This window comes from Crocodylus porosus, unplaced genomic scaffold, assembly GCF_001723895.1.
Source record: "Crocodylus porosus isolate Cpor-Errol unplaced genomic scaffold, CroPor_comp1, whole genome shotgun sequence".
NCBI classification, from domain to species: domain Eukaryota; kingdom Metazoa; phylum Chordata; order Crocodylia; family Crocodylidae; genus Crocodylus; species Crocodylus porosus.
Genome location: NW_017728910.1, coordinates 21,230,901 through 21,250,492, shown reverse-complemented (window position 1 = coordinate 21,250,492; position 19,592 = coordinate 21,230,901). Strand labels below are relative to the sequence as shown.

Genomic DNA, 19,592 nt, shown 5'->3' with positions numbered 1-19,592 from the left:
CTTTGTGACTTAAGGCACTGGCATCTTCTGCTTATTCAAAAATAAAAGGGGTGGAGGGGAGTGATTTAAAACATCTGAAGCAGACAAAAGCTGCTTGCACTCCACAAGAAATTTCACTTGGATGCATTTGTAAAGACTAGGTGCACGCGCAGGTGGCGTTTAACACTTTAAGGCTGGTAACAAGTAGTAACAGCTGCTTATGGAGTCAAGTTGTCTCTTATTTTTACTTCAAGCAGGGGCCAGGAACTTACGGCCTGTGGACCTGGGATTTTGGTGGCGCTTTCCCTGTGCCTCCATGGGGAGAAAACCGGAGGCAGGATCCTCCTGCCAACCCCTCCTTGGGTGCCGACTTGGGACAAGAAAACCATCAGCAGTTGCGAGTTGAAGGACATGCAGAAATGCAACAGCAATTCTGACCTCCTCCAGGTGGGGAAGTCATGCACAATATGCAAATATATCCAAGTCCGCAGCAGATTACAGAATTAAAAACAAAGGGAGCCAGCTAAAAAGTGAAAGTTTTTATTAAATATAATTTCCATAAACTTTTGTTTTTAAAACAATTTTACTGACAGAGCTGTACAACAAGCACGCTATAGATCCTCTGAGGGCAGAGTCAATAAGAAGAACATCAGAGGCAGCCACAGTGTCTGAGGTCCAAAATTCTTGGTACTAATTATTGCTACAGTTTCCAGTCGTTAATGCCCCTCATTGGCAAAAGTAAACCATTGACATCAACATGCGATTGGGTACCAGGCAATGCCTCCCGCCAGAGCATCATTCAATGTTCTTTTCCCAAAAAACACGCAGCACTTGAGTATACTTTTTAAAGGAATAAAAAAAGTCCAGGTGATTTGTGTTTCTACATGCCCAGAAGAATCAAAGGTTTTAATGGGACTACGGCTAAGCGGTTTTTAAAATACGAGCTTTGGTGTAGTAATGACATATTACTCCTACCTGAAAATGAGCTTTATGTTTAAAATCATTCCTCTTTACTCGTCAAACATGTACATGAAATATTTTTATCCCACTGCTAAAAACCCCCCGAAAACAAATCCTTTGATACATGAAACAATTCCTTTTACAAATGCTGACTCTAAAAGAAAAAAAAAATTGCTGTTATAGTGCATCTTTTAAACAACCGTATTGTAATCTGCAATGTGTTTTGTTTGCTTGTGTGTGTGTTATCATATACCGTTTCATGCTATATACCACAGATGCCTTTTTACTCCAAGCCTACACAGCTTGATTTAAGTTCCATGCATTTATACAGACTGGAAACAACCAAACAAGTCTGATAGCTACAGGCATGATCGTTAATCTACACTTACTGCAAGACAGCCATGGATCATGGAAGAGCCAGAGCCAGGCGAATACTTCAAAAGAAGCTACGAAAAAAACCTTCACTTGAATGGAAAACACAGTTTAGCTTGGACAGCACATAGGGCAATTATTAAATTACCTTTTTCAGAAGATATTCACCTGCAGGACCGTGCTTGTGAAAAGCAGATCTCTCTCATATGCATTCACATGAGGATTTATGATCAGTGATGGAAGCGTTCACGTTCAAAAATCTCCAATTTCCCTTGTTTATAAGTGAAGTAATTCAAATAAAAAGTAGGAACCAGATACGACTTAGGGGGATAAATTATCTGCCATGCAAAATAAAAAATAGCAGAGTGGAAACAGCTTATCATCCACTCATAAGAGGGGATAGCTGTACAACACATCTACAAAAAAGTATCTGTAAATGATATTTGAATACGAAGAGCTAATTTAGGAAATTTTCCTACTAAGAAAGGTTCGCCCAGTTCTAGTTATGCAAATCTGTCGGAGATTATTGTGATCATCTGGAAATGCAGCAGCATTGCACAATTATCAGGTTAACTTCTGTTAGAGCCACATCGCTACTGTACAGCCACAATGAGAAAACAAGATAACAAGTCAGGCTCCAAACCAGGCGGTCTTGCACATACATGATGCTTAAGAGCTTCTGGATACTGCGCTCCACAAATCAATCACAAGATTTTGAAACCTAATCTTAAAAGCAAAGGAAGTGGGTCAGATTTAACAATTAACAACCTTATAGATTAGATGTCATTATTTAAAGATACAATGCTTCTTGCACTAGAAAATAAGAACATTTCTACAGGTACAACAGGTGCCCTGTCATAAAAAAAAACCATGTTAAAAATGTTACTGAACAGTTCCAATAAAGAATGATAGTTGCCTACCATGATAAATTATACAAAGCATTTAAAATAACTTTTTGCACTAGAAAACATTAAATTATTCTGGACCTGTGAAGTCAAAGTTTATGGCACTCCCTTCCATTGGGTTCCCGTTATAAAGTGGACTAGTTATATTTTAGGTTGTGAAGTCATTATAAGGTTTAAAAAAAGGACACTTTTCCCATCTGTTTCTCCATTTTACAGTTTCTAGAGAGTTTGCTGCAAGGTAGCACATGTTCAGCAATAGAAAATACATCGTCTGAAAAAGCAACTTTCCCAGAGCAGGTGCTAAGACTTACCGAGAAGTTAATCTAATTCCAAAGGTGGCTGTGGAGAAGGTAAGCCCATGTCCTCCTTTCAAACACACAGGAAAATGAGACTGCGTCTGTCATGTCATCAGTGTTAAAGTGCACGGAGATGTAGACTTTTCTGCAGTAAAAGCACACACCTCCGGGAATCCTGTGTATATGCCTCGTGGGTGACGAGGCTGAAGGTGAGTCTAGTACATCACCTGGGCACCGCAAACTGTTCTTCCTGACTCGTGGTCTTAATCAGAAAGATCAATAGTTACGGCTGGATACAAAGAACGCAGCCTGCGTGACTGACTCTGCTTTGTGCAACATCCCACGTACTACCAAATCTAAAAAAATCAGCATTTAACATACACTTTAACGCTTCCAAAACTACACAAGCGCCTTTCTGGAGCAAAGCCAATCTTAAATTATTTGTGGCGCGTTACAAACAATATTGTTGCTTTCCTTCTTAAGCAGCCATTAGGTCAGTACCAAGTCCTGGGGGAGCCAATTATGCATTCCTGTTAATGGGAAATAAAACATTACTGATGAAGTTTTACTGCATCTAGAAAAGTATACCTCTGCAGACAGATGAATTCTTAAGTTCAGGAAAAGCCATTTAAATGCATGGTTACACCCTGGGAACAGGGGCAGCTGTGGGCAGGGGGATGAGAGGTGGACATTTTTGAAAGACATCATGAAGGTAAATTATTCTTCAGTACTACAATTTTGCTTCTTTGGCACAAATGTCTTCAACCTTTTATTTGTACAACCAAATACAAAGTATACACGTATGACATGGGCTCGTTAGAAATGCTTGGAGCTGGGTTCTTTTTTGGAAGCCTCTTCCTTTTTCTAGAGAGAGACCCTAATACATGACACACTAATTACACAAACAAATTAAACTAAATGGCAACACTGAAAATCACTGGATGATTAAACAAGCTATGAATGACGGACGGATGGGACTGCTTTTGGGAATTAACACACAATGTTTTCAAAACAACAACAGCTACAAACAGCAGATATCGGACCAGAATTTTTTTAAGAAAGTATTTCCTAAGGTATTTCCCAGGTAAATGTGGCAAGATAAACAGTCTCAGGAAGAGAAACAACACGCTGGTGTGTTTAAGTCAGACTCCTAACTAATGTTACAAAGAAACTTATGTGGCCAAGAGAAACAGGAAGAGATCTTCTTTTAATTTTGTAGTTCCACAAAAAGGTTATTCAGGGAACACCACCTGGCATCCCTTCCTTTATACTGCAACAAAATTAAGAGATTTTCAGACTCCACATAGTTCTCTCAAATATCTCCAAACAGATGCTGTTCATACCATACACCAGACTGAATTCAAGCAATAATTTCAGAGGATCGAGGTGCTTGAAATCACAATTATGCATGCATCTCGACCTAAGACAATCTGAGCATTTTTGATGTGTGGTAAGGAGGCTATCCCGATAACACGGACCATACTGAAAAATGGGATTGTTTTATTACTGCCAAGTGACGGAAAATTCTGTGCGGGGCTCGATTCACCTGTCACTGAGCTTGGTTTCTCTACTGATTTCAGTAAAATCTATTCATTTCAGCCTGAGAAAATAATTAGGCACATCATTTTTTTTTTTTCAGTTCACAGAATCTGGGACTTGGGTAATGGAGACAAACTCCTCCCAAAACAGCTTGTGAGCCATGGAGAAAGCTCTGAAGGTTTTGTCTCCATTATGAAAACCCGTGTAAGCCATCTAGTTCACCTGCACTACAACTCCAAAAAGACAGCTGCAAAGTAGACAAGCTGTGGGTATGTACATGTATACCACCGTGTCCTGCCTCACGTAATATCCAGGCTAAGTAGCATTAGGCAATATAACGGTAAGACAGACTCTGTCTTACCTCCACAGTAGCCTGCTTTTGCTAGCAGCAAATACCAGGTCTGAATTTTGCAGACGCAACTTTCCACTTACTGCGTTTCAAAAATGCCACGTTTATGGAGATTCGAAGCCTGAAACCAACATGAGAAAATGCAGTCCCAGCACTGGAATCACTTCCACCAATCTACACATTTTAGGGTTGCCAACAACCGACTTGGCAAGGGGGATCGTCAGCATCACTGCTGCATCTCCTCCAATTCTCAGTTTTCAACATCTGCAGCTAGTTGATTCGACACTTCTGCTAGCTGGTGTCTCTCAATGTCACCTGTTAAAGAATGAATTTGCAAGACTTCCTATCCAGTCCCAGAATCTGAAAACACATTTATATTGGAAAATGCACCTGAAAAAATGTGCAGTACTGTCCAAAGTAACACATGAGCAATTTTATTTTTATTGGTGTATTTGTATATCAAAACATTGCCATCAATGTGTCAGATCCTTCAGACAGATGAAGATAACTAATGCTTAATTAAGTCTTCAAAGTACAACATGGTCACGTATAAATACATTAGAAAGAATAAAACATGCAAAAAATCTCCAATTTTAAAAGGATTATATTGTTTACATTTACTGAATTTATGCCAGCGAGATGCAGAATCCATTTCATATGCATCTTTCTCCCCTGCTCTTCCATATCAGGATCAATAATTATTAAAACATGTACAGCATAATAGAGAACAAGTGACTCCTGAACATTACTTGAAAAGAACAAGCAGCAGCTGTAAACTTTTTTTTATACCGTTCCATTCTATATAAGCTATGAATGATTTATAGGAAGTGGCTACTAGTTTATTGCCATTTCGACACCAGCACAAATGCCTGCATGGCATTTCAACTGCTTTACAAAAATGTTGAGTAGGATAACCATAAAGCTATGTTCTACTTGCTAACTGTTTTGCCCATGGAAGAAATAAGAACTTTCTTTATTTTCAATCTGCTAAGAATATATGGAGCTGGCACAATATGAATTTAGAATAAATATATCTATATATAAATGTCTTGAAGTGGGGGAAAAGAGTCTACTTGAAAGTATTTTACAGACTTAAAAACAAGTCAGTACCTTCAGGTACCTAGATCTGGGAGCAGAAATGTGGTTGTTGCCTCTTCCTGACATCCCAAATAATGCCCGACACAGGACTTCCATCTGCTAAAATGGTACTTCAAACAGTAAATGGTCAGAGAAAAAGCACAATCTCAATATGCAACTATTTAGCAATTTAGGCCTATGATTAGAAGAGAGATCAACCTTCAGTTGTATTTGTTTCTATGCTACGGGACAGGCCACAAGGTTTGTATATTTAGTAGTCTGCATAATTCTGGCAGATTTTCTAGGGTGGGTTATAGCACTGAACTTGCTTATAACCTAGTATAGGTAGGTGAGCACCATATGGCTTCCACAAGGCATTAACAAATGTCCCTGTTAACAAGTAGTTGAGTCCATTGTGGAGAGAGTCAAGATGCTTCGGTCGTTGGTATAGAAGGGATCCGATGAGCTCCATGATCTAAAGCAATAATAAAAGAGAAGTTTGGCTGACTGGGAACCTATAACTTGAGAGGAGAGGAGAATAGTCCATAAAAGCAACAAATTAAGAATTTTGTCATGATATGCCAAAAATAAAACTTCCTTTTAAAACCGTAGCCAGCTAATTCCGTCCTGATGCCTACAATTCATTCCCACCCTTGAAACTGTTCTGCACTGCACAAATGGCAAGAGGTATTTTGTGAATTTGCTGGTATACAGAGAGAGCAAACTACTAAATGTTGTTGTGGCTTAAGATACTGCAACAGCAGTAGGCCCTTTTTATAACTGGGTTTGCGTTGTTAGCGTTCTGATACTTACGCTTTGAGATAACTGGACTAACGTATGTGCAGATTCAGGCACAGTGAATGCTACAGTTTATTTTTGGCATAGTAAAATCATTCTAATAAAGTCTCTGAATATGCAGAGCTAATTGTGGAATGTGATTTTGTGTTTTAACGAAGATGCAGGAACTATTTAACTTGGAACTGGTTTCACCTACTTAATTAGTAAACTACAGGCATTAACATATTTGACTATCGGCTATGCTAGATTTAAGCTAAATTGTGTCTCAGGAGATTTAAAAGAAAATACCCAAAGCTATTACTGGCTTTGATTGAGATAAACAAACAAAGCTCTTCACCCTGAACATGTTACTTCTCTAGATGGTGAAACTCTACACATGCCTCTGCTTTTGGCAGTATTACTAAACTTTAATGTATTTAGATTAAAAACTGAAAATCAGGGGTGCGAAGGGAAACAGCCACGAGTAGAAACACTTTTATTCTCTGAAACGCATCTGTCAGAAATCTGCTGTTTCTCCACAACTACTAAACACAAGTGCCTTGACAGCTGTATTACTAACGGCAGGTTTCTATCACGAGAACTCGTGTGATCTAGAATTCTTAATATTTTATGGACTGATGAGCTGACAGACTATCTAACGGAAGACACACAAAGACAGTTCACCAGTTTGTAAGAAACATTTCTATTCTAGTTCAGATGATGAATATAATCATGAAAAAATGGATTTTGAAGACTGTCTTTAACAACAGCAAAGAGGTTAAGTACCAATGCCTAATGCCCTCCACTCCAAGCATTTGTATCACCTTGATCAAAGAAAACAGTTCTCTCTCATCCAGGTCCTGATAGCCCATTTCATTTCATATCCAGAAATCATATCTGACAGAATATTGGGTGCACCTATTAGATGCGAATGCAAACCCTATTCTTAGCAACGGTCCTTTTAAGAGTGCCCTTCATTGTGATGGAGTACAAAGCGCTTTTACAAACCGCATATATAAAGGTGGCACTTCGCTCACTCGTGATATGCCGCTACGCCTAGGGTGGAACAAGGCATTTGTTTAATGCCACAGTCACAGCACACAACAGACGACTCCACTCAGAACTGTGTGGTCCTCTAATGATATTAGTTGGTTAACAAACTATTAACAGTATTTGTCCCCCAGTCTGAAGTATGCTTAAGTAAAATATATTTTGGGAATTAAAAACACTTAATTGTACCTTCAGCATTTCACAGCTCATAACTGCTTCATATGACTTCTGTAATTGGTATGTTCAACAAAAACGTTCAAGGACTTTCACATATTATAAGGCAAGTGTAGGGGAAGAACATAAATATATCCTCCTACTGCCTCTTGGCTTTTAGACTAGACTTTCAATATAAATGCTGAAGGCAAGGAGCAGAAGTCATACAGAAAGAGACAATAAGAAATAAACCAAATGGATTCTGTTCCTGTAAAGTTTCACAAGGAGAAGGGCTAATGTGACACCGAAATGGTTGTGAAAGAACCATTTGAGTATAATAAACACTGGAACAGCAGTAAGAATGGGACTTTCGAAATTATTAAGCCAGACAGGATGGTCTTTTGGAAAAAGATGACACACGGCAACACACAAGAAGCCTGAGAAATAGCACAGTATTGAAAGTGCTTTATATTCTGTCAAATATGATATCTGAGAGGAAAAAAGGTCACACAGAGAAGGGAGAAAATGGTAAAAAAATCTGAAAAAAGTCACAAAGCAGAATGGAAAACAGACCATACCTACCTTTACAAAGCCATACACTACCAAAATACATTTCTGATCAAAAGCAGTACCACTTATTAAATAACATGAAAATTTTTTAAAAAGCAGCATGAAAAATAGAAGTTCTACCTAGGTACAAAGCACAGCTTGCATGGTCTACAGAGGGCAACAGTGAAATAAAAGATCCCTACAGCAACCATTAGAGAAATGTTGATTTTAGACCAATTAAATGCTCATCTTGTAGTTTAAAAAGTCTATTAAACCGTTTATTTTATAGATCATGCCCGCTTTCTATACAGCAAGATTTTTGATTAAAAACGTACTTGTTCATAACAGTTACTTTTTATAAGGTATGAGACAATTTTGCATAATTACCCCCTAGATTTATAGAAATAGTGAACAAAATTTCATAAGCAAGCTAGAGTAAGAGAAGGTGACTGGAACCACAGACACTGTATTAACACAAGAACGCTCAAACTGAGATGCGCTACGTACCGAATTAACACCTAAAGGTAAAATCAGAACCGACTAAGCATGTCGGTATAAATTACCCATACAAGCTTTTACTGGGATGAATGATACTGTGTCCTTTAACAAAAAGACAGTTGTGGGAATATTAAGTGAATCTCCTTGTAAATGAGAAGTGCACATTTTTTTCAGGTTTGGCTTTTCAACTAATGAAGGACTACAATATCATTCAGAGGTTGACAGACCACGATGTACAAAAGGTTATTTTTAATTTCTACCCCCAAATAATTCCATATTTGTTAGCTAGCCCTCTTTACTTTCCAGAAAGGGTTACTTTAGCAGGAATGAAGATAGCTTTATAATTTTTCATAGCTATGCCCAAAGTGAGTAGTCAGCATTACCCTTTATAAGTATTTCTGCTTATTCTAATGTATTTTTCCCCAACAATAGGTGTTTTAGTGTATATAATTAAAGAAAACGACATTTCTTTAGCACATATTTTTGAATGGCACTTAGAATTTGCTGACATACTTGATGCACATGAACACACTGAAATAATAGGCCAGAACTTGAAGGCTTTGCTCTGTCAATGAATTTGTTTTTAGAAAGAGATTACAAAAGTCATATTATAAAAATATTCAATTTTCATACCCACTGATGGATGAAAAAATCTAAAGACATCTTTCAGAGATGGAGTTATATTTAGGGGGAAAATGTGAGCCTTTTGTATATCTTTACATGCAATGCAAGCTCAACTGTGACTATCTGGAGGACTGACATTAAGAAAGAAAGGAAAAACCTTTTGAATTTACAAAAAAGTCCTGATTTGTGAAGGCAAAAAGCTAAAATCAGGGAAACCAACAGCACAGTGAGGTTTGATTTCTAAAGAGAAGGATGTACAAATCAAGAGAAAATACCACGTTTACAAGAATTTTGTACTAGAAAAGCCAAACTAAAAGTTTCAACAGAAGTCTCTTCAAGAATCATTTTCTCTTTCTAATAAAAGCACTCTCACAAAGCAAGAAACTGGTCTTTTAGGTTCAAAAAAGCACTATAAAGGATAGCATTTTCTGTTTAATTACACAAAGCCCGCAACTGGTTTGCTAAACCTCTATTGCTGCAGGCTCATCAGGTTCCAGTTTATAGGAGGATCGTCTGCAGCAAAGGCTACTGAGAGAAATTCCACACCTGGTGACCCGGGTTGGACTACATCTTCCTATCAGTCGGTCCAGCATTCTTCCAACAGATGTGCATGCTGTTTCCCCATCTGAGAAGCAGCACATGGAGTCCAAGCAGTTGATACCTGAACCTGTCTCAGCAAGCTGAAGTGGAGGGAAAAGTAGAAATGAATTGTTATTTGTACAGGCGAGCGATAAAGTTATCTACCTATCTGATAACGTTTAAAGATGGCAAGTTGGTAAATGTTATTAATATTTTTTTACGTTATAGGAAACAAAAATCACTGTGACCCCTTAGCAAAAGTACCACTTGCTTTTCCCCTGTTTACTGTAAACTTTGAATCTTAGACACTGTTTTACTCTGCTTCTGGATGGTCTTGTTCAACATATGGCCATGGCTCTGCATCAACTTCACATGCACACCCAGCAAACTGGAATGAAAGATACTTTTCTGATTGCAAGTGGGCTGGCTGGCAAGCCGTCTGCTGTTGTGTCCTAGTTATGAACTTACGGGGCAGCTGCTGTAAGTGGTCACAGCTTTATGATTTCAGTGGAGCTATGCCAATTTGACTCAAAATGAAGATCCCCTCCATTGTAGTTACCATCCACCAGCAAAAGAGAGGCTTTAGAGTGAAACCGAGTAAAATGTAACAACCCATCTAAAAGTAATATATATTTTTTTAATTATTCAAAAACAACTGCAAAGTACAACTTCCTGCGGGAAGTCAGATCCCATTACTAGCAAACAGGCTCAGTATCTATTTTTAAACAATGCCCATTAAATCATAAGGGGAAATCTTTATGCCAACCTAATGTCTTATCTTTCAGACACAAGTATGAAATTTTATGCTGCATTACTGTCTGTGAGCTAGATAAGCCTCCCATTATGAAGCAAGGATAAGGATTGGAGCTTGCAAACGTAAACTTGTAATTCATTTAACTCCATACCTAAATAATTTACCTCTCATTTTGGGGAAGGAGGGGAGGAAAGCAAAAACATTTCTGGTTGTTGTATAGATTATTATCCAAGAACAAGAGACATTAAGAACCATCAGTTACATTCATGCTAAAATAAGGAATAGTTGAATGAACCATGAATGAGCAGGAGGAAGTTTGTTAGTATGTGTGAAACAAACCAGAATCAACAAAGAAACAACACGGAGACCATCAGATTTCACTGTTCTTTCATTACTGATTTGACTTGAATACTCTTTTACTGCAGCCTACATTAAATTCTAAAAGCTTAGCACTATTGAAAGTTGGAGAGAAAATAATTTAAACACCTTTTCTGCCCTGCATTTCCAAAAGGAAATACAAACCTAGTATGGCAGGAGCTATTTAACTCAAATAGTTTAAAATATTGATCAGAAGAAATCTACAGGCAAATGAATACGATGCACATTTCAGCAGCAAGTCTTAACTATTTAATTTATCACCTGGGAAGGGTACTGTGTGCTCACCTGCCCTCTGATAGATCAGACAGTATAGTTAAACGGCTCCTACCATATAACAAAACTGAACCAGAAATGCTAGTTAGACTTTGTCTGCTCTGCCCTAGAACTGCGCTTAGTCCAAAGACCTTTCTTATCACTCTCCGGAAAAAGGGAAGGTATTAGCAGTTGCCAGAGGCAGGCAATTCCAGTCTATAAAGAATTCAGGCCTCCCTTCTCTTATGGGCACACAGTCCACCATCTCATATACCTCTGAGACATGGGCTCTTTGACCTTTACCTGCAGTGGCCTTTGGCTAAAAGTACTCGAGCAAACAATCTTGCCTTTCCTAACATTAAACTTTCAAATCCTATTGCTTTTAATTCAACTAAACCTGGTGCTGCAACAAAAGTAAAAAAACTAAAAATACAAATCTACCAGGTCTTTCCCTGGGCAGGTCTGATGGGAAAAATTCCCTCCTGAGCTCAGAGCAGACTGTCAGACCTGCAGCTTCCTGAAAATCATAGCTCCCACACTACAGCTAAAGGAAGGGAAGGAAGGAGGGACAGCAGGGTAGGTAACAGATGCAAAAGGCTTTTGAAAAGGCCAGGAAAGCTTTAATTAGAAAGACTGGGTGGGCACAAAAGAGCCAGTTGGCTAGCTTGGCACCTCATTGGACAGGAAAGCAGGGGGCCAGGCCCCATCTCATCATGCACGTGCTTTTCAATTCCCACCTAGGTCCCACCTCCCGATGGCACATTTATCAGCTGTGCTTAGGCTCTGGAGATTGTTGTAAGGAACATTAAGTTAAAGAAGCATCACATGCTTGTAAATACTTCAGATATAGAAACAACAGAACTGCAAAGGATAGTTCTAAAGACAGGATTTAATTATAAAGCCAAAATAGCTTTAAAATCTCTATATTATGATAATCTCTTCTGGGTAAAGCTTGAACCATCACAGCAGATAGTATAATTGTGACCAGAAGCACTGGTAGTATGCCAGGATCAGCAGTGACTGGTTCAGTACTAATCATATACTGCGCTCAGCACAGTACAATTATATTAGCAATGCATCTGATGAGAGATGATACAACAGAAATAAACCATTTCCATTAGGGACTGGAGTTTGAAAGGTGAGCTTCTTGGAACAAGTACATGCCACTGTTCATTCTTTATGCAACTATGAACATAATGAAACACAAAACAATACTGTACTTGGGGTGTAAAGAAAGAATCAGGTGGCTAAAAAAATGTATAGCATTTTTTTGCATTAATCAGCTGCCTAAATGCCACCTCTCATGCTAATGTGATTGATGTAGGCGAGTACAATTCTGTAAGTGATGCTGTTACTTTGGGAACAAATGTTCTCCAAACATGCCCAGTATTTCCTAGATGTACTGTGGCTTGCACTAAGAGAATTTCTTTCAAAATAAAATACTCTGTACACCCTCTTTCATGTCTCCCTGGAATAAGCCCCAGCTGTTCAAACTTTTCTGATCTCCAAGCTTTTATTCTAGTGTTTAGGAATTAAGAAAATACTACTTATTAACATTTAGCTAGTGGCTGCAGTGCGATTCAGGCTGCTGAGCAAATATCTCATTTGGGTTCTCTCAGTACTGGTTCAAGGACATTCTTCACTCCAGCTTGCCTAATAAAACCAACTTTCATTTGACCACGGTGAGGGAGAAATAAAACATATTCACTACCAAGGTAGTCTCAATACGCGTAAGACAGATACTAGGAGTTCAGAGAGAAGTATAATACCTAATTATAGATACCAGGCAAGAGAACAGTTATTCAAAGCAGCATAATAATTAAAGATGGAGAGGTAAGCAATTTAATCCTAGATATTGTCAACGGTTACAATAATCTGACTACCTACTGGGTCAATTTACACTAAAATCTTTTTTCTAATCACAAACATATCTATGATCACCAGCTAACAGGTCCAGATTGAGGGCAGCTGTTAATTAATCCCACCAAAGATTTAGGATATAAAAAACTTCTGTGCTAGCAGCTAGGGTTATTCCCAAGAAGTAACAAGTATCCCCACAGAAGCAATGACTGCTCTCAGCTCCTACCAAAATTTTGAAAAGTCATCGTAAGTTGATGACATCTCTCAGCAGGTGATTTAATATATCACAGAACATTGCCTTAAAAATATCTCATGGGGAACATTAAGGTTGGGACTCCAACTCAGGAATATGTAGTTTTTTTTATTGGATAAATTATCAGAAAAAATACTATGCTATTTGATCAAATAAAAAAAAGGAACTCCTTTATTTATACACGGTATGTATTCCCTAATATCCCACGTACTTGCCTATAATTTTCTCTCAGTCTCTAGAGATGGGCCATTACTAGCAGATGTACACTACCTCTCAATTTATCTGTGCTAGTGACAAGCCAATTTGCTATTCATTAAGTCTGACTGCAACCCATTTTCTATAGATATTTTATGAACCAGAACCTAGACCGTACTTCATGAGCTGAAGGAGCTGTGAGGCTGGCTTTACCACTCAGCTGTGGGGATATCTGTCTGGTGCAGAGCCAGAGCTACCTGCCCCTGGAGTTCGTGTCAGAAGATGTGTCAGGGATGCAGTCAAAGCAAGGCTGCACTCCAACAATCCCCAGCTGGTATAAATGACACTTGAAGGTTATTACAAAAAGCAGCCAACAGGGCAGGGGTGGCCAATTATGTGGGGCCGTGAGACACATAGTTCAGCAAAAATCCCTGTCACAGGCCTGAAGATGGGCTATGTGGGCAGGGCACTTGGCTGGGTGGATGTAAACGAGGCCACGGGCAGGCAGGGAGCTGTAAGGGGTGGGATCTTTGGGTGGCGACAGTATGGGGCTGGGGCAGAGGCATGATCTGCTCCCTGCACGGCCCTGCCCATGGAACCCACACCCATCACGGGGCCGTGTGGGCAGCGGATCGTGGCTCTGCCCCAGGCTCTGGCCCCACGCTGTCACCACCCCAAAATCCTGGGGTCTCCCTGGCCCCCCTGCCTGTCTTGCTCCTGGATGCCTGGCCAAGCACCCTACTTGCATGGGTCCTGTCTCTAGTGGTGGGTGCTGGCTGGACAGGCCAGCGTGCCTGGGCAGTGGGGCTGGGTGCAGCAGACAGCCAGAAGGAGCTGCCACCACTGGGCTACTGGGAAATGGAGTCGGACCGCCATGCCGCTCCAGTGGCATGATGCCTGGGGCAGTGGGGCTGGCTGCACACACCACAGCCTGGTCTCCCCCTTGTGCCTGTGCTGGGGGGACCGAGGGACCCACCGCAGATTTGGCCTGCAGGCTGTATTTTGCCCACCCCCGCAACAGGGCTGCAAACTTGTACCAAGAGGATAAAAACAGCTGCCACCAGGACATGGGAGCATACAACCACCTTTGTCTCCCTTGACTTTAGCATCCTGTGCTTTTCCTGGGCAAACAAGACTTACCAGGATTGGAACCCCGCCCCCCCAACCTTGAAATGAGTATCAGCTACAAAAACATGAAAAGCCGGTAAGCTGCACCGCAAAACACATTTTTTTTAAAAGTGAAATGTATAATACAATATTTCTAATGAGCTTACAGTCAATTTAGCCCTCTGCCATTATGCTATGCAACAGTGGCCTATTATGTACCCAAGGCTTTAACTGGGATTTAAAAATTAGTGCCACCTGTTTGAGAAAGTGACCATGACCGTATGTAGGTCAACAGGAAGAGTCCATGTTTGCTACTTTTATCCTCCCCTTACAACAGTGGACACTAAATGCTCTTGAAGTACTACTTCTGATGCTCCCAAATTGTGAACACCTGATGCCACATCGAGATCCCAAACTCTCTCCTTCCTTAAGTCAACTACACCAGTTAATTCTTAATAATGACAAACATAAGAGTGTGGCAAGGACACAGGCTGAAAATAAATAGGGTGGAGGCCTGTTTTGTGGTATGTTCTCTTTATATTTGCTTGCTCGAACAAGATTTTATTTTTTTCCCCACTTAGTGAGGAATCTCCTCTCATCACCTGCATCTCCTGAAATCTTACCTTCTGTGAATAAAAACAACTATATTTATATTTTACCTAAGATGACATCCTGATTTAAGAGAGACAAATCCGGAGCAGAATGCAACGAGACACAAGATTTTGGACCGAGTCCAAAACGCTCTCTGGAAAACCCTAAGTGTGTCCTCCAAGTTATATTTCAGAGGTGAAGTATCAGACGTTGCTGTAATGAAAAATGTTTCACAGGATAATGGACAACTTCAATGTAATGAATCAAGGAAAATAAAACAACTAAATACTAACTATGCATTAGAATTAGTGATTTGGTCTGTTAAGCAAAAAACCCAAAAAAACATGCCACTTGTATGTTCTCTTGTAAATGTCAAAAGCATGGCAATTTTAAGGATGATTCAATGATTGACTACACACATTATGGGAGAGTGGGAGTACTACCTAGTGAACGCAAGAACTGTCCTGCTGGCTAGATGGGTCAGCTAGCAGCTGCCTACTGTCCTCCCCTCTGTGCCTGCTTTCAGCAAAGTCACATGCTGAGCTGACTGAACCCTTTTCGTCTTCCATCTAGAAGGACAGAAAAGCAACAAATCTCATAAAGCACCACATTCAGGTTAATTTACAGACACAGTAATCACTTTTACACCAATCTGTAAAACTACTTGACATGTTCTTGATAGAACGACGCCCATTTGTTTATGTGGAAGAAAGAAGATGACAACTTCTGCACGTCATCAGCAACGCCATGCAAATCATGAATGATTTATCGGAGCATAGAAATGTTACCACAGAATATAATTTGTCAACGACCTTTACTGGTGCGCAGAGGCATTTATGGGGAAGGGTGGGCTCTGGTCGAGTTACACCGGGGACAGAAGGGGGCCTGTTTCTGGCCCCAGGCTCTGTTGTGGGAGTTGCCAACTAGAACCAAATGTGACTATACTTAAGGAGAGGAATCACAACGAGGCAGTAATTAGAACACAATGAGTTTGGACTGGAATTGGTACAAAGAGCCATGTTCTCCAGCCTTTAGAGGGAGAGCTCCAGGAAAAGCAGGAGTGCACGGAGGTGGGAGAAAAGAAAGGAGCAGCAACTGAGTTAAGGGGAGAAGCCAAGACTAGACGTGGGGAATTCTGGTGGACAGGAGATCCACTTTGGCAGAACTAGCAAGATCTGCTGGAATAAATCCCTTCTGCTGCACATCGTTTTGGAACCTCACCTACAATCCCCGAAATAAAAACCTGAAAGTGAGTTGCAGGCAAGTGACACCCCCAAATACAGGGTAATTCTAATCCAGCCTGAGGTAGTCCACTAAAGGTATGACTATATGGGTATATGCTCCTAATGGGGTACCTCAGGCTGAATCAACCTGCATATCACACTTCCTTTGTAAAAAATTCTAAAAGGACACCTACAGGAAAAATCTAATGTGGATATCAGGCATCTAGCCACTTCCTCGTTGCTCTCCACTGCCATCCTGTCTGCCTTATATTGACTGCTTCCTCTTGATTCTGATTCCTCACAGCATCATTTTTTAAAAAATGTAAAAAGTCTAAACAGGAATTTAGAAAATTCTAATTCCAGTGAATCTTCTGGAACACAAGAACAGCGTTTCTCTTTCAGTAAGACAGGATGATCTTTGTGTCGGATGCTGTACTATAAAATTAAAAATATAAACTAGTGTGTTGTATGTACCTACAAGGGCAACGAATCAATTTATTTCATAACACCACACATCTCATGTCATCTATATTATAATAAAATGTTGCCTTTTTGCAACCAACACAGCAGAGTAAAACAAGTTAATAGAACTCAGTTTTTCTAATAGAAAAAGTTGACACAAAACTGGGTTTGGCCTGTATCTATATTCCTTTCAATATGATTACTACACAATTAAGAACACAATACACTAATTCAAGCAGTGTATGGGAATATGTTGCTGAACACTGTAGAGACAAAAAACAGGATTCAGTTAATCCTAGAGGCAATCAGTACAAATGAAGCGGGGTGGCAACTGCTATATAACTAACTGCTTACTGAACTGACTGTTCATTTCCAGGTTTTTCCAATTTTTCATTTAGAATTTTTGTAAATAAACTTTTTTTTTTTTTTAAAAGAAGGGGATGAGGAGACACCCATTGGACTCCACAGAAATTGTCTGCTGGCTTTAGTTGTTCCTAAATTAAGTGTTTTGTTCAGGATAGATGGAGCCTCTCAGAATAACAACAATGGGCATGATTACTCTTCCTCTTAGTGGTCTACATTATGGCTCCACTTAGTAGGCAGCTACCAAGCCCCATCTGAAAACTTGGGGAACTACTTAAAAGAAATCTGACTCAGGCTTGACCAAGAGATGGCTCTTGAATGCCAGCTATTTTGCAGCATCTCCAAATCTCCTTGGCCTTTGGAATAAGACAGCAAATCTAGCAATCAAATTCTTCTCTTGCATTACATCGCAAAAGGATGGCAGTGTAACTATCCACAGAAAATATCCTTAATTCACATGCTCTTTGCTATACTATAGGTGCAAGAACCACCTGCCACCCCATACTGAAATCTGTTTCAGTATTATACAATTTTGCTGAACTGACCAAGGCCCTAAAGGAGTTTAATCTCATCTTGTGCAATTCAGCTCCTGTGCAATCCCCTGTAGACTTTATACATGTAAATAAAAAATGCTTGCACAAGAGGACCATATTCTTTTTTGCATTAAGAAATTCTGCAGTAGAAAGTGTGTTGTTTTAGGCATTTAACCAAAAAGGCTGATTTTTGCACATCATTTACTTTAGGAGTACAATTACTACTGCTCCTCAAATAACAGGCTGCATTAAGTTGTCTTGCCATCTGTGAAACTGATGTTTCTAAACGTGGAAGTAGTCTAGCTTCAGGAGAAGACTTCAACTACTTTGTTTCGTACTACTTTGGCTGAACATACCGCTGGTTCTTGCTTGCTCTACCTCACAATGACAGAATGGGTGTATACACATATATAAGGCCACTGCTGTTAGGCAAATACGTAACAGACTTAAGTGCTTAACTTTAGATGCCCAAGTTTAAAAACCTTGCCTACATTAGAGTCAGCTTCACATAATCAGATACAAATTGACAAAAGTTTCTCAATTTTTCAAATACTTTCAGTTAATTATTTAGTATGAAGAAAATTACAGAATCACAGAATTTACAGATGTACTCGCAATTTGTTATTAGGGTTTTATCACTGAAAAGCATTCAAATGATGCCTCTGCAGAGAGCTTTACATTTTTCTTAGTGTCTAGTAGTGCAACTGCAAAACTGCTCAGTTTAAGAGAACTCATCACATACTGTTTATCCCTAAGGTCATAAAACCTTTCCTTTGGTACAGCCACGCAGCACGTTCTCAAAGACATTCATTGTATTGATCCAGCATGAGCAAACAAGTTTTAATGCAAACATGACTTGAAAAAGGCAAAGTGCTTGTATGATATAGATGGGGCAACAATTTAAAAGTGAACTATAATTTTTTAGCTTAAAAAAAAAAAAAAAAAAAAAAAAAAAAATCAAGACAAGTTGGTAAGATTACCAAAATGGAAAAGGGCATCTTGCCAATTTGCCTTCCTTTAAACGTTAATTAGCATTGAATTTTTAGAGGATTACTTCTCCTGATGTTCAGATATCTAAGCTACAGCCTTCCTGTTGTTTCTGCTAGAGTGAGTCATATCAAAAGTACCACTGCTTGATAGTAAACAAATAGAATGGAATAATTATTTCACATTTCTTTTTGTTGTGATCTAACCCATGCTGGCAGAGTAACTACAAAGTATATAACTGATATATACCTTAGGATTTGAGTCATGATTGTCTCAATTATCTGTTTAAAGTACAGCACTTAATACTTCCAAGGTCAGTTTCCTCTCTATTATTTTACCCTATTTTGAGGGATGAAAATTCGTTCCTATAATCATTTGCAGACATCAGCTGAGCCTCAAATCCAAGCAAAACTGCACAAAGAAAAGAAAACCTGTGCCTTTAATTATTTGCTGGTGCAAAAGTGGGGCCCTGGATAAGAATGAGATGAAAAATTGATGCTTAAATCTTTGTTATAGGTCAGATATGTTATTCTTGTGTATGCTGTATTCCATTCTTACAATTATACATTTTAAGTACTACAGTATTTCACATACTTAGTTTGGGTGCACTTAAAAAATTTCAGCATTTTGGTATTTCACCTAGACAGACAAGCACACTTTAATCTCTTCCTGTACTTGATACCCAAACACTTCTGGAGACAGAAGACATTCATAATACATTTAAAAACAAAACAAAACACCACTCACTTCATAGATGCACTAAACAGAAGCAAGAACATTAAAAGCCTTAGTAGCCGCATAAGTACACCCCCCCCACGCACCAAAAACATGTTCTCTGCACTTACAACACAAGTAAAAAAGCAAATTAAAATGGGCAAACAACTTGCAAGAATTGGCTTCCTAACACACATGGACCTTCCTGCTGTG

At 39.3% G+C, this 19,592-nt stretch overlaps 1 protein-coding gene across 3 annotated transcripts in view; it reads right to left on the bottom strand.

The window, feature by feature from the left end:
* Positions 1-505: 505 nt before the first annotated feature.
* Positions 506-19,592, bottom strand: part of ATP11B (ATPase phospholipid transporting 11B (putative)) — a 108,949-nt gene continuing 89,862 nt past the window's right edge. Inside the window, exons 29-30 of one of the 3 annotated variants that reach the window (XM_019532780.1) lie at positions 9,675-9,808; positions 506-5,952 (exon numbers count right to left, since the gene is read on the bottom strand). In XM_019532780.1, coding sequence (XP_019388325.1) covers positions 5,871-5,952; positions 9,675-9,808 — 216 coding nt within the window. In that variant the 3' untranslated portion in view covers positions 506-5,870. Of the gene's footprint in view, positions 5,953-6,420; positions 9,809-19,592 lie in introns of those variants that run through there. The other 2 variants (XM_019532779.1, XM_019532781.1) reach the window with 2 other exon arrangements.